At 39.9% G+C, this 21,986-nt stretch overlaps 1 protein-coding gene across 1 annotated transcript in view; it reads left to right on the top strand.

Moving 5' to 3' along the window:
* DOCK2 (dedicator of cytokinesis 2) overlaps positions 1 to 21,986 on the top strand; it is a 153,912-nt gene that overhangs the window by 122,484 nt on the left and 9,442 nt on the right. Inside the window, exons 34-46 of the mRNA XM_057378678.1 lie at positions 2,311 to 2,396; positions 6,086 to 6,242; positions 7,345 to 7,385; positions 9,087 to 9,177; positions 10,111 to 10,230; positions 11,873 to 11,962; positions 13,191 to 13,295; positions 13,565 to 13,706; positions 15,330 to 15,411; positions 17,674 to 17,758; positions 19,272 to 19,358; positions 19,686 to 19,862; positions 20,438 to 20,521. Of these exons, the coding sequence (XP_057234661.1) occupies positions 2,311 to 2,396; positions 6,086 to 6,242; positions 7,345 to 7,385; positions 9,087 to 9,177; positions 10,111 to 10,230; positions 11,873 to 11,962; positions 13,191 to 13,295; positions 13,565 to 13,706; positions 15,330 to 15,411; positions 17,674 to 17,758; positions 19,272 to 19,358; positions 19,686 to 19,862; positions 20,438 to 20,521 (1,347 nt within the window). The remainder of the gene's footprint in view (positions 1 to 2,310; positions 2,397 to 6,085; positions 6,243 to 7,344; positions 7,386 to 9,086; positions 9,178 to 10,110; positions 10,231 to 11,872; positions 11,963 to 13,190; positions 13,296 to 13,564; positions 13,707 to 15,329; positions 15,412 to 17,673; positions 17,759 to 19,271; positions 19,359 to 19,685; positions 19,863 to 20,437; positions 20,522 to 21,986) is intronic.

Below are 21,986 nucleotides of genomic sequence, written 5' to 3'. Positions count from 1 at the left end.
TTGGTATTTTCAGTTCAGTGTCTCTCATGGGTTCTGCCAATTGCTGGAGCCATCTGGGGAAGTTTTCTGTGTTTGCTTTCCTCTGACTGCAGTGGGACCRTGACAGAAAGCAGTGCTGGCTGCTGCTGTGTGCTTGGGCTTTCCAGACTCATTGTTAGAGGACAGACAGTGATTTCTGCTGAGCCTGGGGCAGTGTCCTGCTGTTCTGAGCTCTCACAGGTGACTGAGTGACTGACTGAGGTGTCCTCAGCAAGCTCCTCTGCCACATGTGATTTATTGGCTTTAAACAGCCACATTTCTTTCTCTCAGTTCTTGAAATCTCGTTATGTGTAAGGGTTTCAGGAGGATGTGAGATCAGAGCAGAGMCTGAGTTTGTATGGTCTGGCTCTTCAGACAGATCCATGTGGAAAACATGGATGTGTTTTGTGGTTTGGTGTTGAGGAGCGTTCAGAGCTAGGAGGTTCCTTGGATCTGTTAGACAAGCAGGTGGGTTAAAAGCTAAATTGGTGCCAGTGACAATTAGGCACACTCTGTTTAAGTGAGAGGAGAAAAACACTTTCCAGGGCTTGATTTTGGCACTGAAGCATTAAAACTTTATTCTAAGTTTCTGCCAACTTTTTTATTTGTTTTGATCCAAACAACTGATTTTCCTCTTCTTGCAGCTTTTTGAGAAACTGCAGGACAGATGCTTAGGGAAAGTTTTTTGTTCAGATCCAGCAATGTGRAATTATTGCCTCTTCAAGAAGTAATCGATTCCCTACCTGCTGAATAAGTACTAGGAAGGATTTAAGAGGTGGATGGTTTTTAACTGGTGCTTGACCTGCACTACACTCACAGATTTGTCTTAGGACTGCAGTAAGTCCTCAGAAAATGTCTGGATTGGATGGTTTTGCTTAATTTTTCCTTGTCTTGAAGTGGCAATGCACCTGTACTTCCCATGTTAAACACTAATAACACATCCTGCTTACACATAAAAATTAATTCAGAGCCCTTTAAACTTCCTTTTCAGCCTGGATGAGACAGAGTAATTTTATTTCTTCTGTTAAGCTATTTTTCAATGATAGCTCTTTATTCTCTAATATTAGTATAATATGTACTGTTCCACAGGCAGTCTTTAATTTGTATTCAAATTACTGAGAAAGAACTAATATTAGAGCAGCAAAACCTGCAGGTAAGGAAGTGGTGGAAATGGCTCCTTCCAGAGGACTGTGTGCCTGCACTGCTCCTGCTCTGAGCCCAGGTTTTTGCTCTTTGTGCCATCAGTTTAGAGGTTTGCCTGYTCAAAATGCTCTTTCAGAGCTCCTTCAAAGCAGCAGCAGCCACTTCAGAATTCTGTCTCAAGAGCTCTTTGCAGGATCAGGGTGGCCAGCAGGTCTGGGTTGGACACTGGAGGAAAGAGGAATGTTTGGCCTTTGTTTTTGAAAGTTATGGATCATTTTTTTGAGTGGAGAGTTTGAAACATGACCTACTTGAAGGAAGTACATCTGGTAACATATTTTCAGTTAGAATGTCATGTTCTTTGCAAGTGGAGGAATTGTCCTCTCTAAAACACATCTGAAGAGATGAGTGACCTGCTTGGTTCTCTACGAGGAAGGGAGGTTTTCCCCTATGTAATCCTGGCTTGGCTTCTTCCACTCAGAGCTGAATACTTCCATGAGGAAATATTTAAATAAGGTAAAATATTTTGCATTGCAGTTATCAGAAAGTACCATATCTGAAACACTCCAGTAATTCTTTGTACCGTGAAAGGCTTCTGGTTCTCTGATGGGATGATCTGTAGCCCAGCCTGCCAAAGCTCTCAATTACACCGAAATACTCCAGGGAGAAACAGAATTATTCATGTACTGACAATCGTGTGAAATTTTGTATCAAAGAAAAACGTGAAAACTCGCTGCATTAGCACAGTAATGAATTCTGTCGTTTTTACAGCAGTTTTAATAATTAGATCTATGTAAAGCAACTGAGCTTTGCTTCAATGTAGGTCTCCAGTAATGCTCTCTCTGTGCCTCRTGATGTGTTAATGTCTTGTCAAGAACCCTGAGGTAGATTTTCCTGCATCTTCTGAGCAGGGCACATTTATTTGGATGAGGACAAAACTGTCTGTAGCTGCACACAGACTCTGAGGTTGTGTCTCCTGTGCTCAGGGCARAAGATTTGTGAAAATCTGTCCAAGCTTTCAGCCGTTCTAAAAGCCCAAACCAAACTATACCCAAGCATTTCACCCTTGGGAATATATAACATAACTTTACCAGGTACATTTTTGATGCCATGGATAGCTGCTCAGTGTTTTGGTTTTTCTTTCTTTATTAGTTTGAAAATGAAATCATTTTGAAGTTGGACCATGAGGTGGAAGGAGGACGAGGGGATGARCACTACATGCAGCTGTTTGAGTCCATGTAAGTAGTGCATGAGGATAAATAGAATAAATGCCTTCAGGACATGTTTCTATCTCATTGTTCCCAGTTTTCAGGTTGGTAACCTCAMCCAAAATAGAATCTTAGCAACTTTTTTTCATGAGGGGACTGGAAATAGCATAATGTTTCAGTACACCTGGTTTGAATTGCGGTTTTACTCATTGAAATTATTTTCCTGGTTGCTTTTTATTGTTTTGTGCTTCMGCTAAATTATGAAGAAATTATACCTAAGCTGCATTTTCACATGCATCTCGATGTCTAGATTGGACTCCAAGAGATGATTGTCTGAATTTAAATGAGGCTTTGTGATGTCATGTGCATGTTTGGCTCCCTCAAAGCCTGCTGCCCTGAATGGATTGTATCTCTGTGTAGGAATAGCAGTGTTTGCAATGTCACATCTCTCATCAGATGAACTATGAACGTTTTGGGTACTCACACAGGGGACAGAAAGAATCATTTATTCTGTTTCTTTTTGCAGCAGCTTTTATCAAATTTGAATGTTGCTGTCTGGTTTCCTTCAGGCTTCCCCTTGGGGTAAACAACCCCAGTAGTTCAGTTTATCACATGGAATGCTTTCTGGAYGTTCCTACAATGTCTCCATCTATTTTGCAATACTACATTGCCTTAAAGCTGGAGAGAGTGTTCAAACTGAGACGTTATCAATGCAAAAAGCACAGTTTCCCTCAGATCTTGTGCGTGAGACCCTTTGAAGTTCCCTCTTTCTGAGCTGTGTAACATTGTTTGCTTGCCTTGTTTGCACTTTGCTCTTTATTCCAGCACTTTTCTTGGAAAGTGGCGCTATCCAGTTAAACCCCATCTTTCAGCAGTGCAGTCAAGGAGTGTCATCAAACACAGCACAGAGCTTTTGATCTCCCTGCCTTCCCAAGGCCCCCCTCTTGCTTTGACATATCTGTTTTTTTCCCCTTGGTACTGTCCCACTTTCTGGAAGGCCTCAAGTTCAAAGTTTCCACATTTCTAAAGATGACACTTCATCTTATGTTCAGATGATMTTTTTTCTCCCATCCTTGAAGTTGTTGAATGACACCTGTAGAAGGGCAGTTGAAGCAGAGGCTGGTGACCTGCCTGTGGTGGGACCTGTTCTCTCACTTGCTCTGCTTTGAACCTTCCTGCCTTTACACCTTTCAAGGCAGCGATTTCAARCCTCTGTCCCAGTTCCCAGTACCAGCTGGAAGTTGAACTGGGCTCCACATTTATTCACTTGGTCACATTCTCATCAGCTGATCTCCTGTCACTGCCTGTTCCCTGCACAGCTCCAGGTGTCACCTGAGGGCAGATATTGAGCAGCACCTCTGCAGCCCATGCATGGCAACTTGTCAATGCCCATGAAAACAAACTGAACAGGTTCAGCAGAAGTTTAATAAATCCCTGCCTTGGATTTGTCCCTAATGCCGAATGTCAGTGTGCCCCGTGCTGGTGAGTGCTGCCCTGGGCAGGGAGAGGCTGCTCCCAGCAGAGAGGGGACAATGCTTGGGGAAGTGCAGGGGAATCAGTCCAGCTCCATGGACACTACTTGTGCTGTGCCACTTGTCCTCAGGCTCAGAAAATGAATTCTGGCATCTTTTAGTTACTAACACAGGCACAACATGAAATGGCATTTGGCAGCTTTCCAGTTCCCCATCTTTGCAGTGGCCCATGCTATGCAGTTGTTTTCTCAAGCTGTATTGCAAATATTATTTTATTTTAAATTTTCTTTTTTTTTAAGCTTTGTTTAAAAATTCAAAGGTTTCTTGCTCCCTCCTGGGGGTAAAAAAATCTTCTGAAGTTTTATAGTCCTTTTTACTGGGATTACTGTATAAAGCTGAGCAATACAACTTTCTAAATCTTCCCTCAAGAGACAGGTATTCCTCTCTCCTGTTCTTTTTGTAGGTCTCCTTTAAGTGTACTCTGGTTCACCTTTCTTTAGTGACTGGAGTTATGTACTTTGTCCTGGGTGAGACCCTGCAATAATTTGTAGTTTATGTCAATGTTTTCTACTTGTATTGGAAAAAAAATGTGATGTCTTGGTGCCTGGTGTTCATTGTGCAGTCAGGCAACGTTCACAGGTCTGCCTTGTTGGCTGTTACTCCAAGGGAACCTGGGGCAAAAATCCATAATTGTCACTCAAATGGTGACTGTACTTCCCTTCATTAGTGTCTCACACTGTTTCTGGTACTTATCCATGTAAAATAACACCATTTTTCCTGTATAATATTCCAGCCTCCTACATGGTTCTGAGACTTCCTTTCTTTCCCACAAACATCATTTAATGTGCTCCAACCTTTTCTGTCAGTTGTCAGCTCTKCAGCCCCTTTAGTGTTTCCATTCCATTTACGGTGTATTTTATGAGCCATGTGTCAGTTATTGATTTAAATATTTCAGTTTCAGACCAGTCAGACAAGAGCAATTGGAGTATTCTGGTTTTATCTGTTGGCCTCTGTCCCTCCTATCTTACACRATATAAATGTTCTTTCAGACACCCACATACACATTCCCTCTGTCTCAGCACAGTACCTCCATTGGAGCTGTACAATCCAGGGAATAAACTTTAGATTCTGATTTTACTTTGCTTGAGTTAGAACTTTATTCCTGGGTATTCTGCAGAGGTTGCATTTTAGGCCACAGCTTCAAGGATTTATTTGCAATTGAAGTCAATATGAACATGTATTTTCTAAAGAAGGTTCAAATAATTATGAGAAGCAAAAAAATTATTTTTGCTTTAATTATATATAGCTTGTAATTGAAGCTTTGTATACCTTGTAATTAAAGCTTTAAAAATATTATGCCTAAAGATTAATAATATTTTTCTTTTTACCCSGGTGTCTTGAAAACAATGATGTAGAGCTCAATTGATAATTGAGCACTAAGAGGTCAGAGCCTTCCCAGCTACCAATACAAAGCAGAAATGTCTTGGGGAAAATTAATTGCATCTCTGCCTGACCCAGTGCTTGCATCTCTATGTGAACCTATAAGTTGAGAAAACAAGCTCTTAAGCAAAGAAAGAAAATAGTCCTTAATGAGATGCTGGTAATCATTTAAAGATGTTTAAACAGTTAAACTCTGAAAACAAAGACAGTGAAATCTCTACTCCTAAATCACTTCAGCCATTTTTAGAAACAGTATATGCTAATTCTTTGTTAATGCAAATTGAATCTGACGATGTCAAAATATAAAACTTCCTTTCCTGTATTTTTATCAAAAGAGATCAAGCTGCTCTTTTCATTCTACAGAAAACTGATTGTTTGGTAGTGCTTGTTTCTCAAAGAAAAATTACTCTGGTGATGTCCTTTTTTAGTCAAAATTGTAATTTTTTTTTTTTCATTTTACCTTCCTACTCAGATGTAACAGTAYCAAGAGAAAGAAAACATTTTTGTATTTTATGAGAAAGGAAGGTGCAGTGTTTATTGCAATAGTGTGACATTCCAGAGACTTGAGTTTACAATGGCACAGATTCAGGTTGGTCTCTCCTGAAGTTGAGGGTATTTGAATTCAAAGTCATTTTCAGACAGGAACAGTAAATGTTTCTGATTTTCCATTTGATTTACATGCTCTCTGTCTTCTGGATATCTAAATTACTAACTCACAGAGGGAATTCCCAGTGCATTCTGCAGTTGATTTAGCCCTAATTCAGTATTTGCCTTCAGAATTGTACCAACTCTGCTGTGTGTTTGCAGCCTTTCAGAGTGTGCCCATCAGCACCCTGGCATTTCCAGCTCGGTGAGAAGCTTTGTGATCCTGGTGAAAGGGCTCTTGGAGAGGCTGCTGGATTATCGCACCGTGATGAGTGATGAGAGCAAGGACAACCGCATGAGCTGCACCGTGAACCTGCTGGTGCGTTCCCTGCTGGGGATCTGGGCTCAGGGAGGGGACAGCATTACAGTCATGAAACGTGAAGGGACATCTTCCTGGGGCAGGAGTGGGTGACAACATTCCCTAATGATTTAAACTCTGAGGCAGGAGATTTTTATCTCTATTTGCACTCATGCATTTGCAAGTCTGAAAGCAACGTTCACCCATTTCTTCCGTTCGTATGTTTTATCCACTTGGAATCTGTGGATAAATAAGGAAGTTTGCTGCTCACATGCCTGTGCCTATTGACAGGCTTCATGTGACAGTGGGTTCTTGGCAGAGTCAGGTTGTGATGTGGAACTGACCCATCTGCTGCTTCAGCATCTCAATAATTACAGTTTTCAAATGTGGGCAGGAAACCTGCAAGGCACGGTCACAGTAAAGTGCCAAGAGGTTTGAGGCTCTGATCTGGTCCTGGGCCACTCTGTGTTCTTTTCTATTCCTATTCTGTAATGAGGATATCACATGCAGAGATTCCTCCTCCAGGGAATTCCTCAAAACTGAGGAGGAACATCCATCAACTTTGAAGTATTCACTCACATGCTCTCTGTTCCTYGATAATCACTGAGCTAAATTTCTGCAACTCTTCAGGAGACAAWTCTCATCACATATTTTGAACAACCTTAGCAACACACCTGCAACACCTGCAAACACGTTATGTTGACAAAAAATCAGCTTTATTCCTGGAATTGGCCCCTGTAGAGGTATTAGTGCTCCATATCTACGTGCTACACATCTGCTTCAGTATATAMCAGCTTCCATCAAGTGTAGCTGGAGCATGTGCTTTATGATGTTAATGCATTTGGATAACCATAKTTTCCTCTTCTCCAATAGAAAAACCTCCAGTAATGATTTAATGATGAACTAGAAGTATACATATGTAAAAAAACASACATATTATTAATAAAAATGTTAATTGAAGAAGTAGTTCCAGGTTTAAACTTCAGATAGTCTGTAAATAATCTATTTCTCATGCTGTCTATGCTTTCTAACTAGCAAGAAAAGCAAAACCTCAGTGTGTGCATGCATATAACATTTTGTCAGAGGACATTAGGAGGTAACTTTGAATATTTTTATCCCCTAGAATTTCTACAAGAACATTAACCGTGAAGAGATGTACATCAGGTATGGCAATCATTCTGTGGGATCTCTTTTGGAGAGGGCAATAATATTGTCTTGTGAATTCTGTTTTTGTGGTTGGGCTTGGATTTCTGTACCTTATGTTACTTTATCATCYACAGTGACCCTGTGGTGGCCCTGGCCTCATCTGCATTCTCACTCTGTTAGCTCAGCCTTCGGCAATTGGGAATCTATGCTGTGTATTCAGCAGCAGCATTGTTTTCCACAAGAATTAACTTCTAATTGCTCGACTCACTCAACATTCATGGTCTATTGTTTAAAATTAAGAAAATGCAGATAGATTTGAGGCTTGAGGGAGGGGGCATCATGCWTTTAGGATGGCAGAGAGAACATTCTAGCTTTGTAGAATGGCCCAGTCTGCTGAGTCCCCTTCAGCATGCAACAGTCCCCAGGCAGATTACAGCAGAGGCATTTTCTGTGAGAGCTGCACTGCCGAATTCTTCAGATGTGACACGGTCGCTTGCTGTGTCCAAGAGTTTTGCATATGGGCTGCAGCAGATCTCACTGCTTCAAAAGCTTCCAGATTCCCATCTCTCCTCTCCTGTAAAATGTGCAGAGCAAAGCCCAGAGTCCCAGCTGAAATGAGCCCTGGAGGTGATTCAGAGATGACCCTGGAGCTGGGAGCCGGATCGGATGGGGAGAACAACGCTCCCACTTTGGGCACTGCCCCGGGAACAACGCTCCCACTTTGGGCACTGCCTGGGAACAACGCTCCCACTTTGGGCACTGCTGAGGGAACAACGCTCCCACTTTGGGCACTGCTGAGGGAACAACGCTCCCACTTTGGGCACTGCCATGGGATCAACGCTCCCACTTTGGGCACTGCTGAGGGAACAACGCTCCCACTTCGGGCACTGCTGAGGGAACAACGCTCCCACTTTGGGCACTGCTGAGGGAACAACGCTCCCACTTTGGGCACTGCCAAGGGAACAACGCTCCCACTTTGGGCACTGCCATGGGATCAACGCTCCCACTTTGGGCACTGCCGAGGGGAACCTTTCTGCTGGGCTGGCAACTGGCAGTGGGAAAGCCTTTAACTGCCACTGTAAGGTGTCAGAGCTGCTGTGTCCCAAACTCCCGGTGTGAGAGAGAGGATGGGATGTGCTTTCCCTTCCTGGCTGCTGCAGATGCAGCTCAAGGCCCTTGGTGAGCAGTGACCGAGCTGGGAGCAGCAGCACAGCCTGGGGATCAGGGAGAGAATCCAGCTTAGAACAGCCCTCCTGCCCCAACCCCTCCCTGGCTGCACAGGGGCTGCCTGGCCTTTCTGCCTGCTATTGTCCACCTTCTCCTTTCCCCTGTTATCTGCTGTGGGTGCTCCTGTAACCATGGAGAATGTGTACCTGCAGGGGGGAGTGCTGCCCCGAGCAGCYCTCCAGGAATATCAGACCTGGAGGTGTCTCTCAGACCCTGAGTGCAGTGATCCTCCCTCTCTGAGCAGGAGCTGACAGCAGTTCCCAGGAGGAGGAGGGCTCTTTCTCCTCCTTTGTGCACAAAGGTTCAGCCCACAAAAAGATCAAGAGAAGTGTGAACAAATGCACAGAGCTGTACCCACACCAGTGTCCTTGAAGACTCTTTGGGGAGCCACAGTGGGACATCTGTGGAGTTTCCTGTTATCTGGAACATTTTGACACTCAGTATTCCAGTCATGTCAGTATCTAGTCTAATCCTTCCTCTCTCCTCTATCAGGTATTTGTATAAATTRCGAGATCTTCATTTAGATTGTGAGAATTACACAGAAGCAGCATATACCCTTCTACTCCATACGTGGCTCCTGAAGGTTAGATTTTCTAAACTCAATATATAATTAAGCTTTTGCAATTTTCAATTTTATATACTAAAGTGAATGTCTTAATCTCTGATTTACTGCATATTAGCTATTTTCTACAGGGAWATTCAAGTTTCTAGTTAGAAATGCTGCAGTAGGTCATACAAAATTAACATTAAGTGTTGAAACATATTTTCAGTAGGTGATTAAAAGCCATAYATTGCTAAAACTAAATATAAATAGTTTTTCTTTATAGCGTGGTTTTCATTTTGGTAGTTTCTTACTATCCCAACCAYAACAGTTATGAAAATTAAGCTCAATTCCAGCTATCACAAGGGAACATCTAACTTTCAAATAGTATGGATTACACTACCAAGTTACGTTGGCTTTGTTTTGTAACTGGCAATTAATTATCTTTCTCTACAGCTATTGTTCATCGCCAATGTAACTGATAGTATTCATTTCCATTACAAGRGAACATTCCAAATTTAAATATTCTTCAGCAAAAGCTGAGTTTTCTTATGGAATAKACTTTATTGYAGAGCTATAATAATTTGYGCTATTTTGYTTAAACTTCATTTTGATTTCTTAAGATTGTACAAATATGAGGTACAATRTATGTATTGGTATARACAAAAATAATAGTATATGAAATATTTTAATGCAAAAAATCTAAACCAAGTCAGTCAAGATGATACCACCAAAAAAAAAAAAAAGAAATAATATCATGTCCAGTGCTGGTTATCCCATGAAATGCAGCACTTGTCTGAACTGGAAGGAATGCACTCCCAGTGCTTTTCCCAGTTTCTCTGTGGATGGGTAAAAAAGAAGACACTTGGGAAGAAARCACTCAGAAGAACTCAGGGGAGCAGACCTTGTGKAAGGGGGGACTCTGATGTGAAACATTGAACTTGAAAATTCTTTTTGATGTGTTCTCCTTCCCAGTGGTCGGATGAGCAGTGTGCACCCCAAGTCATGTCAACAGAGTTCCAGTGCTCACAGACCTACAGACACTTGAAAGAGAATTTGTATGAAAAGATCATAGAATACTTTGACAAAGGAAAGGTAGGTCTGGAGAGTTCTTCCCCTCCAAATCTCTCTGCTGTGCTGCTCTGAATAGTCGTGTTTAATGAATGTGCCCTGTATAAAATATTTGTGAGGAAAAGCTTCTTTGAAATGTGGGTCAAGTAAAAATTGTCCTGAAGGCTTATTCCCAGAGAGTATCTGTTCCATAGGAACATGTTCTTCCAATAACCTCGTTCACATAGAAAGAGGGCTAATGTTTCAGCACATTGTCACAAGCATCTCTGTCAGGCACTAATAAAATACAACAAAAAATGTTGAATCTCCTTCCCTTTACAAAGAAGAGTATGGGCTACACAGATTCCATTTCTAAACCACTTGGCYCTTATCTCCGAAAACCTCAGACAGTTCAAAATAGTCATATTTGTTTCAGAGAGGACTGAGAATTGTACTCTAAACTTAAAATGTGGTAGATTTATGTTCAGTACCTCGGTTTAGTTCAATTTAAGACAAAAGAAAGTTAATAAAATTACCTGTCACTGCAGTGGCATTAGAGTTGAGAATTTTGGAAATAAAGCAAAGGACTAGAAAGCAGAAGGAAASTCTGCAGTGCCAGATAATTAATCTCATGACCCAATAAGACCTTTAAGTCATTTTGTCTTGTTCAGACCCAGCCAAAGGTACGAAGTGGGGAGGCAATTCATTACTGCTTCTTGCAAAAGTCCTTGCTACAATTCACAAGGTAGAAAGGTTGAGCTTCAGCATCTCAGGTTTTCTGTTGGCATCTGCAGTGACTGCACTGCAGCAGTGCCCACCCACTGTCCCAGGAGAGCCAAATGCTCACAGTTCCTGATCTGCAGCACCCAGACCCACCCCAGGGCTGGGAACACCAGGGCTGGGAGCACATGGCACCACATGAACATGGGACTGATRTGGGACTGCCAGAGTCCTTCCAGCAGCAGAGAATTGTGCTCAGGGACCCCTTTGTCTCCTCTGCTCTGAATCAGTGAGCAGACAGACAGAATTTGAGAYATATCCTTACAAAAGAGAGTTTGTWCCTGCTTAAGGGCCACTTCTGTTCTGTTTTTGTGAAGTGCCCACAGCAGATGAGAAAAGCAGTCCTGCTCTTTCAGTGCCAGTCATTGTCARAGGCAGCTGTTTGGTGTGGAAAGAAAGAAGCTGCTCCTCTGGACAAGTGGCAATTTAAGGCTTGTAGTTATTTGGCTGATGGGGAGAGCTGTCACAGCCAAGGCTCCCTGTGATTATGGATGTGCAGAGTGTTTTGGTAAATGGTGTGTGTGTTTTAGGTGTCAGGTGTCAGTCCCCTCACACACTGCTCTGTGCTGGGGGTGTGTTCTGGATGTTATCACCTCAGTGATTTACCCCTCTTTTTTCTTTAATGTATCTGAAAGAGTAGATGATTTTTTAAAAAAATGTTATTCTAATAATAAAGCAGGTTTACTTATTCCTTCCTGTAATGAATCATAAAACACTTTTATTTTTTAACATTAATCTGCTTTCCTTAAGTTTATGATTGCCCTGCATCTTCCACTCTAAATRTGCAGTTAATAAATGACTGCACTTTAAAGACAGCATGATCAATAAAACTGCAGTTAAGCTCTGATGCATTAAAACTTGTTTGTTGGTATTGGATTCACTTCTTGAATGTGTGTTTGCATTGCAGATGTGGGAAGAAGCCATATCTTTATGCAAAGAACTTGCAGAGCAATATGAAAAGGAAGTTTTTGACTATGAACTTCTAAGTCAAAACTTGGTAAGTTTATGTACAGATCTTCCAGTTATTGCAGTCACAGAAATTAGTGTGTTTTAGCTCTCAAACGACAGAGCTGCCTAGGACTTTGTGGTCTACAATGGATTTTTAATTCATTTGTTGAAGAGTTGCTGTTTCACTGTAACAATCCAGTGGTAAAATTTCATAAGGAACTGTCAGTTGAAGCTGCATGAACATCTGTTTATTGAGGTATTTTGGAATGTCTGTAGATGAAATAAACATGTTCTTACTCCAGAAAATTTAAAAGTCACGTTTTAAAGCCTCTGTGCTGCTTTAGGGTAGCAAGAACACCTGTGTGAACTTTTTCCCCTAAATTTTTCTTTACATTTTAGCAGCTTGAATGTGGACAAGCCTGAAAAATTCTGTCCTAATCAGGACTGTGGAAGTATTACAGCACAAGGAATTAGAACAGGGTCCAAAGGCTGCAAGGAAAAWTTTGAAGGAAAATGAAGTATTCAGTTTTTTKTTTTCACTAAAATTGAATGAATCCAAAAACTATCCTGCCCCTCACATACCTTTTCTACTCCAAAAATTGCATGTTTGCATGATTTTTAACAAATTTTCAGGGCTCATTCAATAGATATCCCTGAWTTTTCCACAAAGAAACTATGGGAATCAAAGCATGATGTTCTTGAACGGTACTATGTTCAAGAATGTAACTATGTTACTACTATAAAGAAAGTTTATTTTGCTCCATTTTTATCATGAAATAAAAGACATTTTTGCCAGCTTAAATTACAGTGCAGTGTTCTCACAGACATAACACCTAAATGACACTTGGGACTTGATGGAAGAAATTGTTCTAAGCCCTTTACATGGGGCGTGCCCTTAATATGAGGCTGCAGTAAAATCTGGAGTTGATCCCACACCTCAGGAAASTTTTGAGGCAGGGAGTTTTTCCAAATGTATTATTTCAGTAACAATATCAGTGGCCAAGGATGACTTTGGTGTTATTTTTCTCCTGAGTTGAGGGTTAGCCCAGCTCTGAGGTCACATATTGAAGCTGAAGCCATACCCACTTTGCTGTGTATTATATTTGCATATAAATGTGTTTAATGCCCCACAGCAGTGCCCTGTGTGATTATTTATTATTGCTGTAGCTCATCAGCTGATAACTGATAGCTCTTGCACRTGTAGCACTGCTGTAGAGGTTAAAAAGTAATAGATAAATCCCCCAAACACCAGTCATTACAGTTGCTTTTGCTTTCAGATCCAGCAAGCAAAGTTCTATGAAAACATCATGAAAATTTTGAGACCTAAACCAGACTATTTTGCTGTCGGATATTATGGCCAAGGATTCCCAACATTTCTGAGGGTAAACTTGCTTAAATTCTTACTTTTTCATATATTTTAGTTCTTCTTAACTTTTCTGCTTCATTTATTTATTTACTCCAGAGTCTCTGGAGAGACAGTGCTGCTTTCCAGCACCTGATCAGAATGGGGTTTGGCTTTATAGCTGATCATTCAGAAAACAGAAACTCCCATTCCAAAATCTGGATGTTGCTGTGTCTTTGTGTGGAATACCCAAACCTGTAACTCCTCAGCAGCAGCCAGGCCAGGCAATCAGCTCCTTATTCCTTGCAGAACAAAGTGTTCATCTACCGTGGCAAGGAGTACGAGAGGAGGGAGGATTTCCAGGCCCAGCTGATGAGCCAATTTCCCAGTGCTCAGAAGATGAACACCACAGCAGCACCAGGAGAGGACGTGAGGAGCTCTCCTGGTCAATGTATCCTTCAACATGTGCGAGATTGCAGTGGGAATCTCATTCTTAGCATGAATTCATCTGTGTGAAACAATAATTCCCTGAAAAGGTTGAAAGTTCACTGATGTGGCAGCTTGGTTGGCATGTCCCATGTGTCTGTTAGGGTTTGTTCCTAAGAGAGCTCCTGTTGTTCTGGCAGTTCTGAGGAGTCTGTCTCTTTCATTCGTCATTAAAATATTTAGGTTGGAAAAATCCTTTAAGATTGAGTCCARCTATAAACCTTGTTCACCCATGTTYTCRAGTGCCACATCTACATGTCTTTTACATCCCTCCAGGGACGGTGACTCAGCCACTTCCCTGGGCAGCCTCTGCTAGGCCTTGACAGCCCTCTCGGGAAGGAAATTCATTGTAGTTCATACTTGGTTTAGCTTAATTTTCTTCAAATTGCAAAACCAGTGTCACACACTTGAAAAGACCCAGTTTAAAGCAGCAAATTGTTTATTACCTCCCATTCATAGCTCTTATTGATATCTCGATATTAAATCCATGTCTTCCTTGAACATTGYTCTGACTGACACCACACTTGAGTATCACCTTTATTTTTTGGCAACATAAACATGTCTGAAGTACCTCAGAAATTTTCTTAGGAAAATTAGCTCACAAACATTGTTAACCAAGTTTTACAATGGCTTCAATTATTCTTGGTTAGAATAACTCTGARTATCTTTTTCTTCTGATTCAAGTCATTACTGACCAAGCAGATACGAGATCACCTCATTATATCAGACAATTGTTCTTACATTTAGATTTTCCTTTATTAATTTTCAAGGTATKGTTGTGACACTTCACATACTCTCTTGAGCCTGTTCTGGTGGAACCTTCTGGAGGAGGAAGGGAATACTTTCTTTTCACACTGTTGGGACTGAAGTGGGAGTATTACAGGCTTGTCTAAAATAGTACATTMATTTTGAAAGCCAAGCTCTCCCAAGTCTGTCTTGTGTCTTGACTAATTAATTTTTTTGGAGATCACATGCTTCAGTCCTTMAGGTAGAATTTGTTCATCTATTTGCGAGGAGCAGGAGATAGGCACTAATTCTGCACTTATGCAAAAGAATCTGACCAGAGGGCATGAGTTTCATACATACTGAAATACATAAGAATGTGATATATTTACTTACAAACACAGTATTCAGATTTCAAAAATTGCACTTCCGTAGAAAAAGGAAATCTCRAGTAAAAGGGCTGTTCAGTTACAGATTTCAAAGATGAAATGCTAACCATCATGACTTTATGCATGCCTAAAGCTACACAGTGAAACTGTTAACATCAGATGTGGTTGATGTTATTTTTGTAAGTTGCCTGAGCTTAAAAATTTAATGAATGAGTCAGTGTGATAAATTCAGCTGCAGATATTCAAGCTCAGGAAATAATAAAAATCTGCAGTTCAAAATTAATATATATTCACTGGTTACTACTGGCAGATTTTTCCTTTTTCTTTGGCCAAGGAAAGTCCACAAATGAAACCCTGAAGACTTCAGAGTTTTCATCAGAAAATGTCTTTTTTTATTATTATTATTTTTCTTTCCCCTGCAGCCTACACCATTTCATACTAATAGTTAATAATATKCCCTTAACTTTCACAATCAGATATTCAGTGTTTCACAGTGCAGCCAGTCCTGGAGGAGCAGCCTAGATTCAAAAATAAGGCAGTGCCTGATCAAATCATAAAGTAAGTGAATTTCTGTAGTAGATAGTATAATAAAAATCAGCCCATATTCCTAAACTTTTATATATTTTTAACCATTATTTTGTGAACTCAGTCATTTGCCAATGAATCTTTTATTGTCTCAATTTACTGRCTTTCGTATTCATAGAATCATAGAACAGTTTGAGTGGGAAGGGACTTTCACAGGCTGCCCAGTTCAACCCCTCTGCAATGAGCATCTTCCTCTAGAGCAGGCTGCTCACAGCTCCAGCCAGTCTGTCCCAGGTATTCCTCAGGGATTTCATGGAGCCTCTCCCCWTCTACCACTGAAGAAATCTCTTGTGGTTTGCAGGGCAGGGAGGTGGAATCTGCCATTTGTGTCAAAGTTACAGAGTTCTCAACACAGAGAGAACCTCTTCTGCCACAAGTGGTGGAGAGAGGGCTCTTGGAGGTGACAGCCAGCAGGAGGGGTTTGAGCTGGAGGCTCTTAACAATAGAATCTTGTCTGGTCGAGTGCAGTGACAAAACAGTTTCTGCTGGTGCTACAGTCAAGATTTTGTAAAGGAATAAAGRGAACAAATTGTCCAAAGTATTTTGAGAACAGACTGACCAAGAGTTGCTTCCAAACCAGTCATGCCCTTGGCTTTCAGCCTTCTCTATGAAATCTTTACTGAAGTTGCAATTTACTTCCAGGAGAAAAATAAGAATCACCTCGTCACACACCCCAAAGTAAATAAGGCAGACTCAAGCAGAGGTTTTGTGTGACAGGATTTTGAAATAAAAAAACACACAGACACCAAAAAAAAAAAAAAAAAATTGAAATAAACAAACACACAGACATCAAAAAAAAAAACAAACCAAAAAACCAAAAAACACCAAAAACAAAAAGCCGCAAAAATTGTGGTCCTAATTTCAAGTTGATTAATTTTAAAATCAGTAACTGAAGGCAGATTACAAATGTGGTCCTGTTTGATTTGATTTCAGTGTAGTCCCAGACACACTTCGAACTGCTACAGTTTATGCAGCAAAGTAGTTGTTCCATGTAAAGTGCACTCTCTGCTCATGTGGGAGATTTTGGAATGATTTCTCTCTGCTGCAGAATTCAAACCAACTGCTGATTACATCTGGTCTTTAAGATTTACTTTTACGAGTGTACTTTATTAGACATTTAACTGTTCTTTACATTAGGTGATGACAATGCATTCATTGTGTCAAAGAGCTTTGAAATATCTGTCCTCTCAGGTGGAACTGTATAAAGTGGTCTGACTCAGTGTGGCAGTATTTTCCAGTTGYTTTTCTTTACTGAAGAAGGCAATCKTAGCAGTTTGGATCAGAAATCATAGTTTCCTATGAATTAACATACCGTGGTTTGCTAAACTTAAATGTCTGGGGCTTTTCTATTTGTTTTTCTGGGTTTTCAAAGCATGGTTCAGTTTTACTGGAAGAGATTTCAGAGGTTTTTTTTTTTTTTATGCAAAATTAGCTTTTACTTAACATGGGTTTAAATTTAATTCCTTTTAAAAACAAATATTAAAAACCCAGAGGAGAGATTTTTTTTTTCCTTGTGACAGCAAAATACTTGGCCAAAACTGCAAACCCAGTGCTAAAAGCCACATTTAGGTGCAAGTTTAGTGGAAAGATGTGCTCACAGTGAYGGAGAATGAATCATTAGTTGAATACAACAGACCACAACATGAATTTGAAAAGGGTTCCTTACATTGACATCCCCTTCTACAAGTACTTACATTCTATTATCTATCACAAGAAATTGTGGCTTCAGTTGTCTAATTTAYTGACTATTGTTCAACATTGTGAGCAGGATTGTTAGACAAGATTAAACTGCTTTGTCGTGTGCCGTGTTCTGCTCCAGGTGAAATATCTGCTCTGCTCAGTCAGTTGTTTAGTGAAAGATATTCCTTTCATGAACCAGGATAAAGCTGSCAAGCAGTGCACATGCCACAGCAAGTCTACAGAAGAGGAAAAAAATTTTCTAGTCCTTCTTCCATAGGTTTTGAGTGTTAATCTGGAAGTTCTGGAGATTTTATACCTGGGAAATATACCCAGTCAGAAGCTGGCACTTAATACTTGTAAAATACTGTGTGTTGACCCTGATTTATGGATAAAGTAGTTGCCTCCTGAGTTTCCAGTGAAGTCCTTTACTTCTGAGCAGTAAATTTGCTTTTAATTAAAAACTCAGCTACTCAAAATGAAATATTTCTCTGTGATAACAAATTCCATTAATTTCTGGGTTCTGTATTTCACAATAGTCCCTTTAAAATCTTTCAGCTTTTATAAGTCGAACAACGTGCAACGGTTCCACTATTCAAGACCAGTCAGAAAAGGATCTGTTGACCCTGAAAATGAATTTGCTGTAAGTAAATTAATGACAAGTTGATGGAWGTAGTTCTGGTAACTGACTGAATTTTGATCATAGCTCCTTTCCTAGGCACAGATTACTCATGGGCACCTTGGCTTTAAGATCTTGTTCAAAAAAACCAAATGYAAGATTTCTCTATTTCAGCACGATTCCTGTGTACTTAATTATGCATCACTGTTTCAGTTCCAGGTGAATATTATRTAGCTAAGCATGTTCAACATGTTTGGATTAAGCAGTGACATTTTCTGGTACAGATTTTCATGATGAAGCAAGGTGACATGTAAATAAATACCCAGTGTTTTGCTGCTTGTAGTTCGCAACATTTCTATCAGCTGCCAGCCTGGCAATGAGGTGACTTTTGTCTGCTTTCATCAGTCCTGTGAAACCTCGACTGATGAGAGAATTGCCTGTGTCATTTTTACTCCCATGCCTAATGCTGTAATGCTGAGGAATGGCCTTCACTCTTCAAATATTCTGAGAAAACWGCACCACCATAAATCACTTTGCAGTGTTCTGCATAAAAATGTGGTGTTTGTATTTTTATTTTACAGGTATTTTATGGTTTGTTTTGAAAAGCATTCCATCCAATCCTTATGGTTAAAGCTGTGCTCTTGGCATACTGGTGGGAAAAGTAATTTCTTTCCAAAATGTACAATTTCTGTTATGTGTGAGCTGATTAGCAGAGTCAACACTTTCATGTAAGGAGCTTCCTACCTGCTTCTAAATCAACACTTCAGACACAAACTCTACCCTGACATCCCAGAACTGCAGTTTTATCAAGACTCATGATGCACCATGGCTTCCTTTGCCTRAGCCCATTTATGAATATACCTGGAAATAGTTTTACAAAAGCTAAACTGTTGATGTTTTCATGCTGATGACAATAGATAAGATGCATGTGTTCTTCAAAGAGGTGGAAGCTGGGATAGATGGAGTATTTTCATTACATCTCTTATGGGATTTCTCAGTATAGGCAGTTTCAGTAAGCTGATATTGGTAAAATAAGGAGCAGCAGGGTAAAYRAAACAGTGGCTATTCCAAATTATTCTAAAATAGCAACAGCCAGTCTTGTTCAGAAAAGAAAAATCAAAGAACAAAGTCAGAAGGCTGGCAAGTTGTTACAGGGCTATTTACTGCTTTTAATTGCAGAAATATCTTTTSAATGTGGAGGGTGGAAATACAATCTGGGCAGAGATGAGAGCAGGTAATTTAATGACAGTCATTCCATCTGTAATGGCAAAAATGGGAATACAATCTAAAAAATTAAAGGCAATTTTCTTTTTTCTCTGCATTGTGCAGGCTTTGTGCCTGAAGATGACCTAATCTGAAATCAGGAAAGCTGTTTGTGCTAGATTGATTGTGCTAGATCAATTTTACAGTGGTTTTTTATGCAAAAATATGCATATGTTTTCCATCTGCATCCATTTTACTCTGACACCTCAGAAGGCAGAAAAGATTAAAGTTCAAATCCCAAAGTATCATTTTCTCCTGCTATGTTTTTTAATAGTCCATGTGGATTGAGAGGACGTCRTTTGTTACAGCCTACAAACTGCCGGGAATTCTGCGCTGGTTTGAGGTGGTCTCCATGTCTCAGGTGTGTATGAAGGTGCTCAGGGCCCAGAAAACCTGTAGCTGTTCAATCYTCCTGCACAAACCAGCTCACAAAATTATCAACAAGGCTACTGTTGCTTCTTTTCATACATATAAATCTGGTTTTATTTACATTTGATCTTTCTACTGCTCAATACAGGATCAATATATCTTACGTCTGATTTATAGTTTCAGGACCAAGTCGTGAGAGAATTGGACAAGTCTGTGTGTCTGAACTCCAAAATTATTGTTCATATATGTTGAGTTTTATAAAACTAAAAGGAGCTGTTTATCTCTTAATGAATCTTAGAAGTCCTTTGTTTCTTTACAGCACATAATTAGTCCTTTAGAGAATGCGATTGAGACCATGTCCAYGACAAATGAAAAAATTTTGATGATGATTAACCAATACCAGAGTGATGAGAACCTTCCAATTAATCCACTTTCCATGCTYCTGAATGGAATTGTTGATCCAGCTGTCATGGGTGGCTTTGCTAAATATGAGAAGGTAGGAGMTTTGGAGTCACTGCAAAGAACATTCTCAGTGCATCATTTCACAATCCTTTGTTAAAGTGGCAGTGCAGTGAATGGGAAATATGAAGTCATAACTCCATCAATTAAGGAACCCTCAATATCCTCATTTCCTGGTCACCTTTGTCTTTAAAAGCAAACCAGAGCGTCTGAAGCTATCAGTTGATGTAAATCATGATACTCTAGARCTGTGTCATTTTATTTTCACTGTGAACTTAATAAAAGAGGCAGTAATTGGGCTTTGTAATAAGGATGTAAAACTCAAAAGTATTGGATAAAGATCAAATACATTTTAACAAAAAAGAGCACCCCAACTGACAGTGCAAAATGATCACCAGCAGCATCTGGCTAAGGACCATGCACATGTCTCTCTTCTTTGATGACCAATATTATGATAATCTGCCAACTGGGCCCTGTGGGTTAATGATTGATTTCTTTACCTGTCAAAATGATAGACTGATTTTTTTTTTTTTTTTTTTTTTTTTTTTTTTTTTTTTTTTTTTTTTTTTTTTTTTTTTTTTTTTTTTTTTTTTTTTTTTTTTTTTGTCTAAGGCTTTCTTTACGGAAGAATATATCAGAGAGCATCCAGAGGATGAAGAAAAGCTGAACAAACTCAGAGATCTGATTGCTTGGCAGGTAATTTCTCACTGACAGCAACCACTGAGACTTCAGTGGAAGCTTCAGTGGACTGAGCAGCTCTTCCTTTATTCCTCTCTAACAGGAGAACATAGCATTGAGATGATTGTGTCATTTCCACTTTTTTTTAAGCCCCCAAAAGGTATTTTGTAGAACACATCATTTGCAATTATTTGTCCCTTCCAAACCAAAAGTCACATATAGCAGACTATACTTATGGTTAAAAGGGCCAGGATTTCTAACTTGGTTTGTATTCCTGGAAACAAAACTGAGAATGTGACAAAAGTCATAATGATTCCATGAATTTCTGGGGTTGGCAAATGTCAGAAACTCTCTTGTAAAACAACTCTTACCTAGAGATGGAGTATTTGTTTTTTGTGGAGGTTTGGGGTTTTTTTGTCATTAAAAACCCTAATGGAGTGTTTGCTGCTCTCAGGAATTATTTTCATGCTCAATGACCCTTCAATATTGCTATATGTCTTCCGTGTGGAAATAACATAGAAGACTATTAGTAAATATTTTTAAGCTATATCTCCAGAGGTGAGCTGAACATTCTCCATATTTTGGCAGCACTGTGAGGTTATTTGGGTTTACTATTCATCATTTTACATATTGTGTACATCTGCAGCCTGCAGAATCCTTTTGTCCTCAAGGAGGAAAATGTACCTAGATGGCATAAAAAAACCTCTATTTTTGCTGAGACTCAAGGGAAAATGGCTCTTTTCATTGACCTGATAATAATAATGGAGCAGAGAAAAACATGACCTCAGAAATTATCCATTCTATTTCCATTATCTAGTCCAAAGTAGAAGCTATTGCTATCAATAGATAGATAGAGGGATGCTAGGAAATAGTGAAAGTTCATCTGGGATTTTACYAGCAGAAATGAATGGCTCAAGGTTTTTCTCCTCATGTTCCATGTCTCATTCTTGGCACTTACCAAAAGTATCCCTGGAAACATCCAAGGWCAGGCTGGCTCTAAGCAACCTGATGGAATCAAAGATGTCCCTGCCCATGGCAGGGAGTTGGACCASATGCCCTTCCAAGATCCCTTCCAACCCAAACTATTCAATAATTCTATGACTCTGTCCTTCATAGATGAGAAACAGCAAAAATTTACCATTTATTCGTCTCTCAGCTTTGAAATTAATCTTCCAAATAGTCTTAATGGGATTATTTTGTACTCTTTTCTTAATGTTTTGAAGACTCTTCYTGTTTCATTTTGATTCATCTCAGTTTGGTCACTGGTTTGAGTCATATCTTTACAGWTTTTCCTGTGTTGTTGCCCACCACAACTCTGTGTATTTTTGTTTTCTGGCCATCAGAAGCACTCAGTGGATTAGTGGTATTGATTGACCATAATACCATCTGGCATTAGGAAATAAGAGGTAATTGCTACCTATCCCTGCAAATCCCTCTAAGGAGGACAAACRGATCTGCCAGTAACAGATGGGCTTTAATGCCA

The sequence above is a fragment of the Malurus melanocephalus genome, unplaced genomic scaffold (genome assembly GCF_030028575.1).
Source record: "Malurus melanocephalus ecotype Western Australia unplaced genomic scaffold, MMel_1.1 scaffold_370, whole genome shotgun sequence".
In the NCBI taxonomy this organism is placed as follows: domain Eukaryota; kingdom Metazoa; phylum Chordata; class Aves; order Passeriformes; family Maluridae; genus Malurus; species Malurus melanocephalus.
This window is presented reverse-complemented; position numbering and strand designations above follow the sequence as displayed.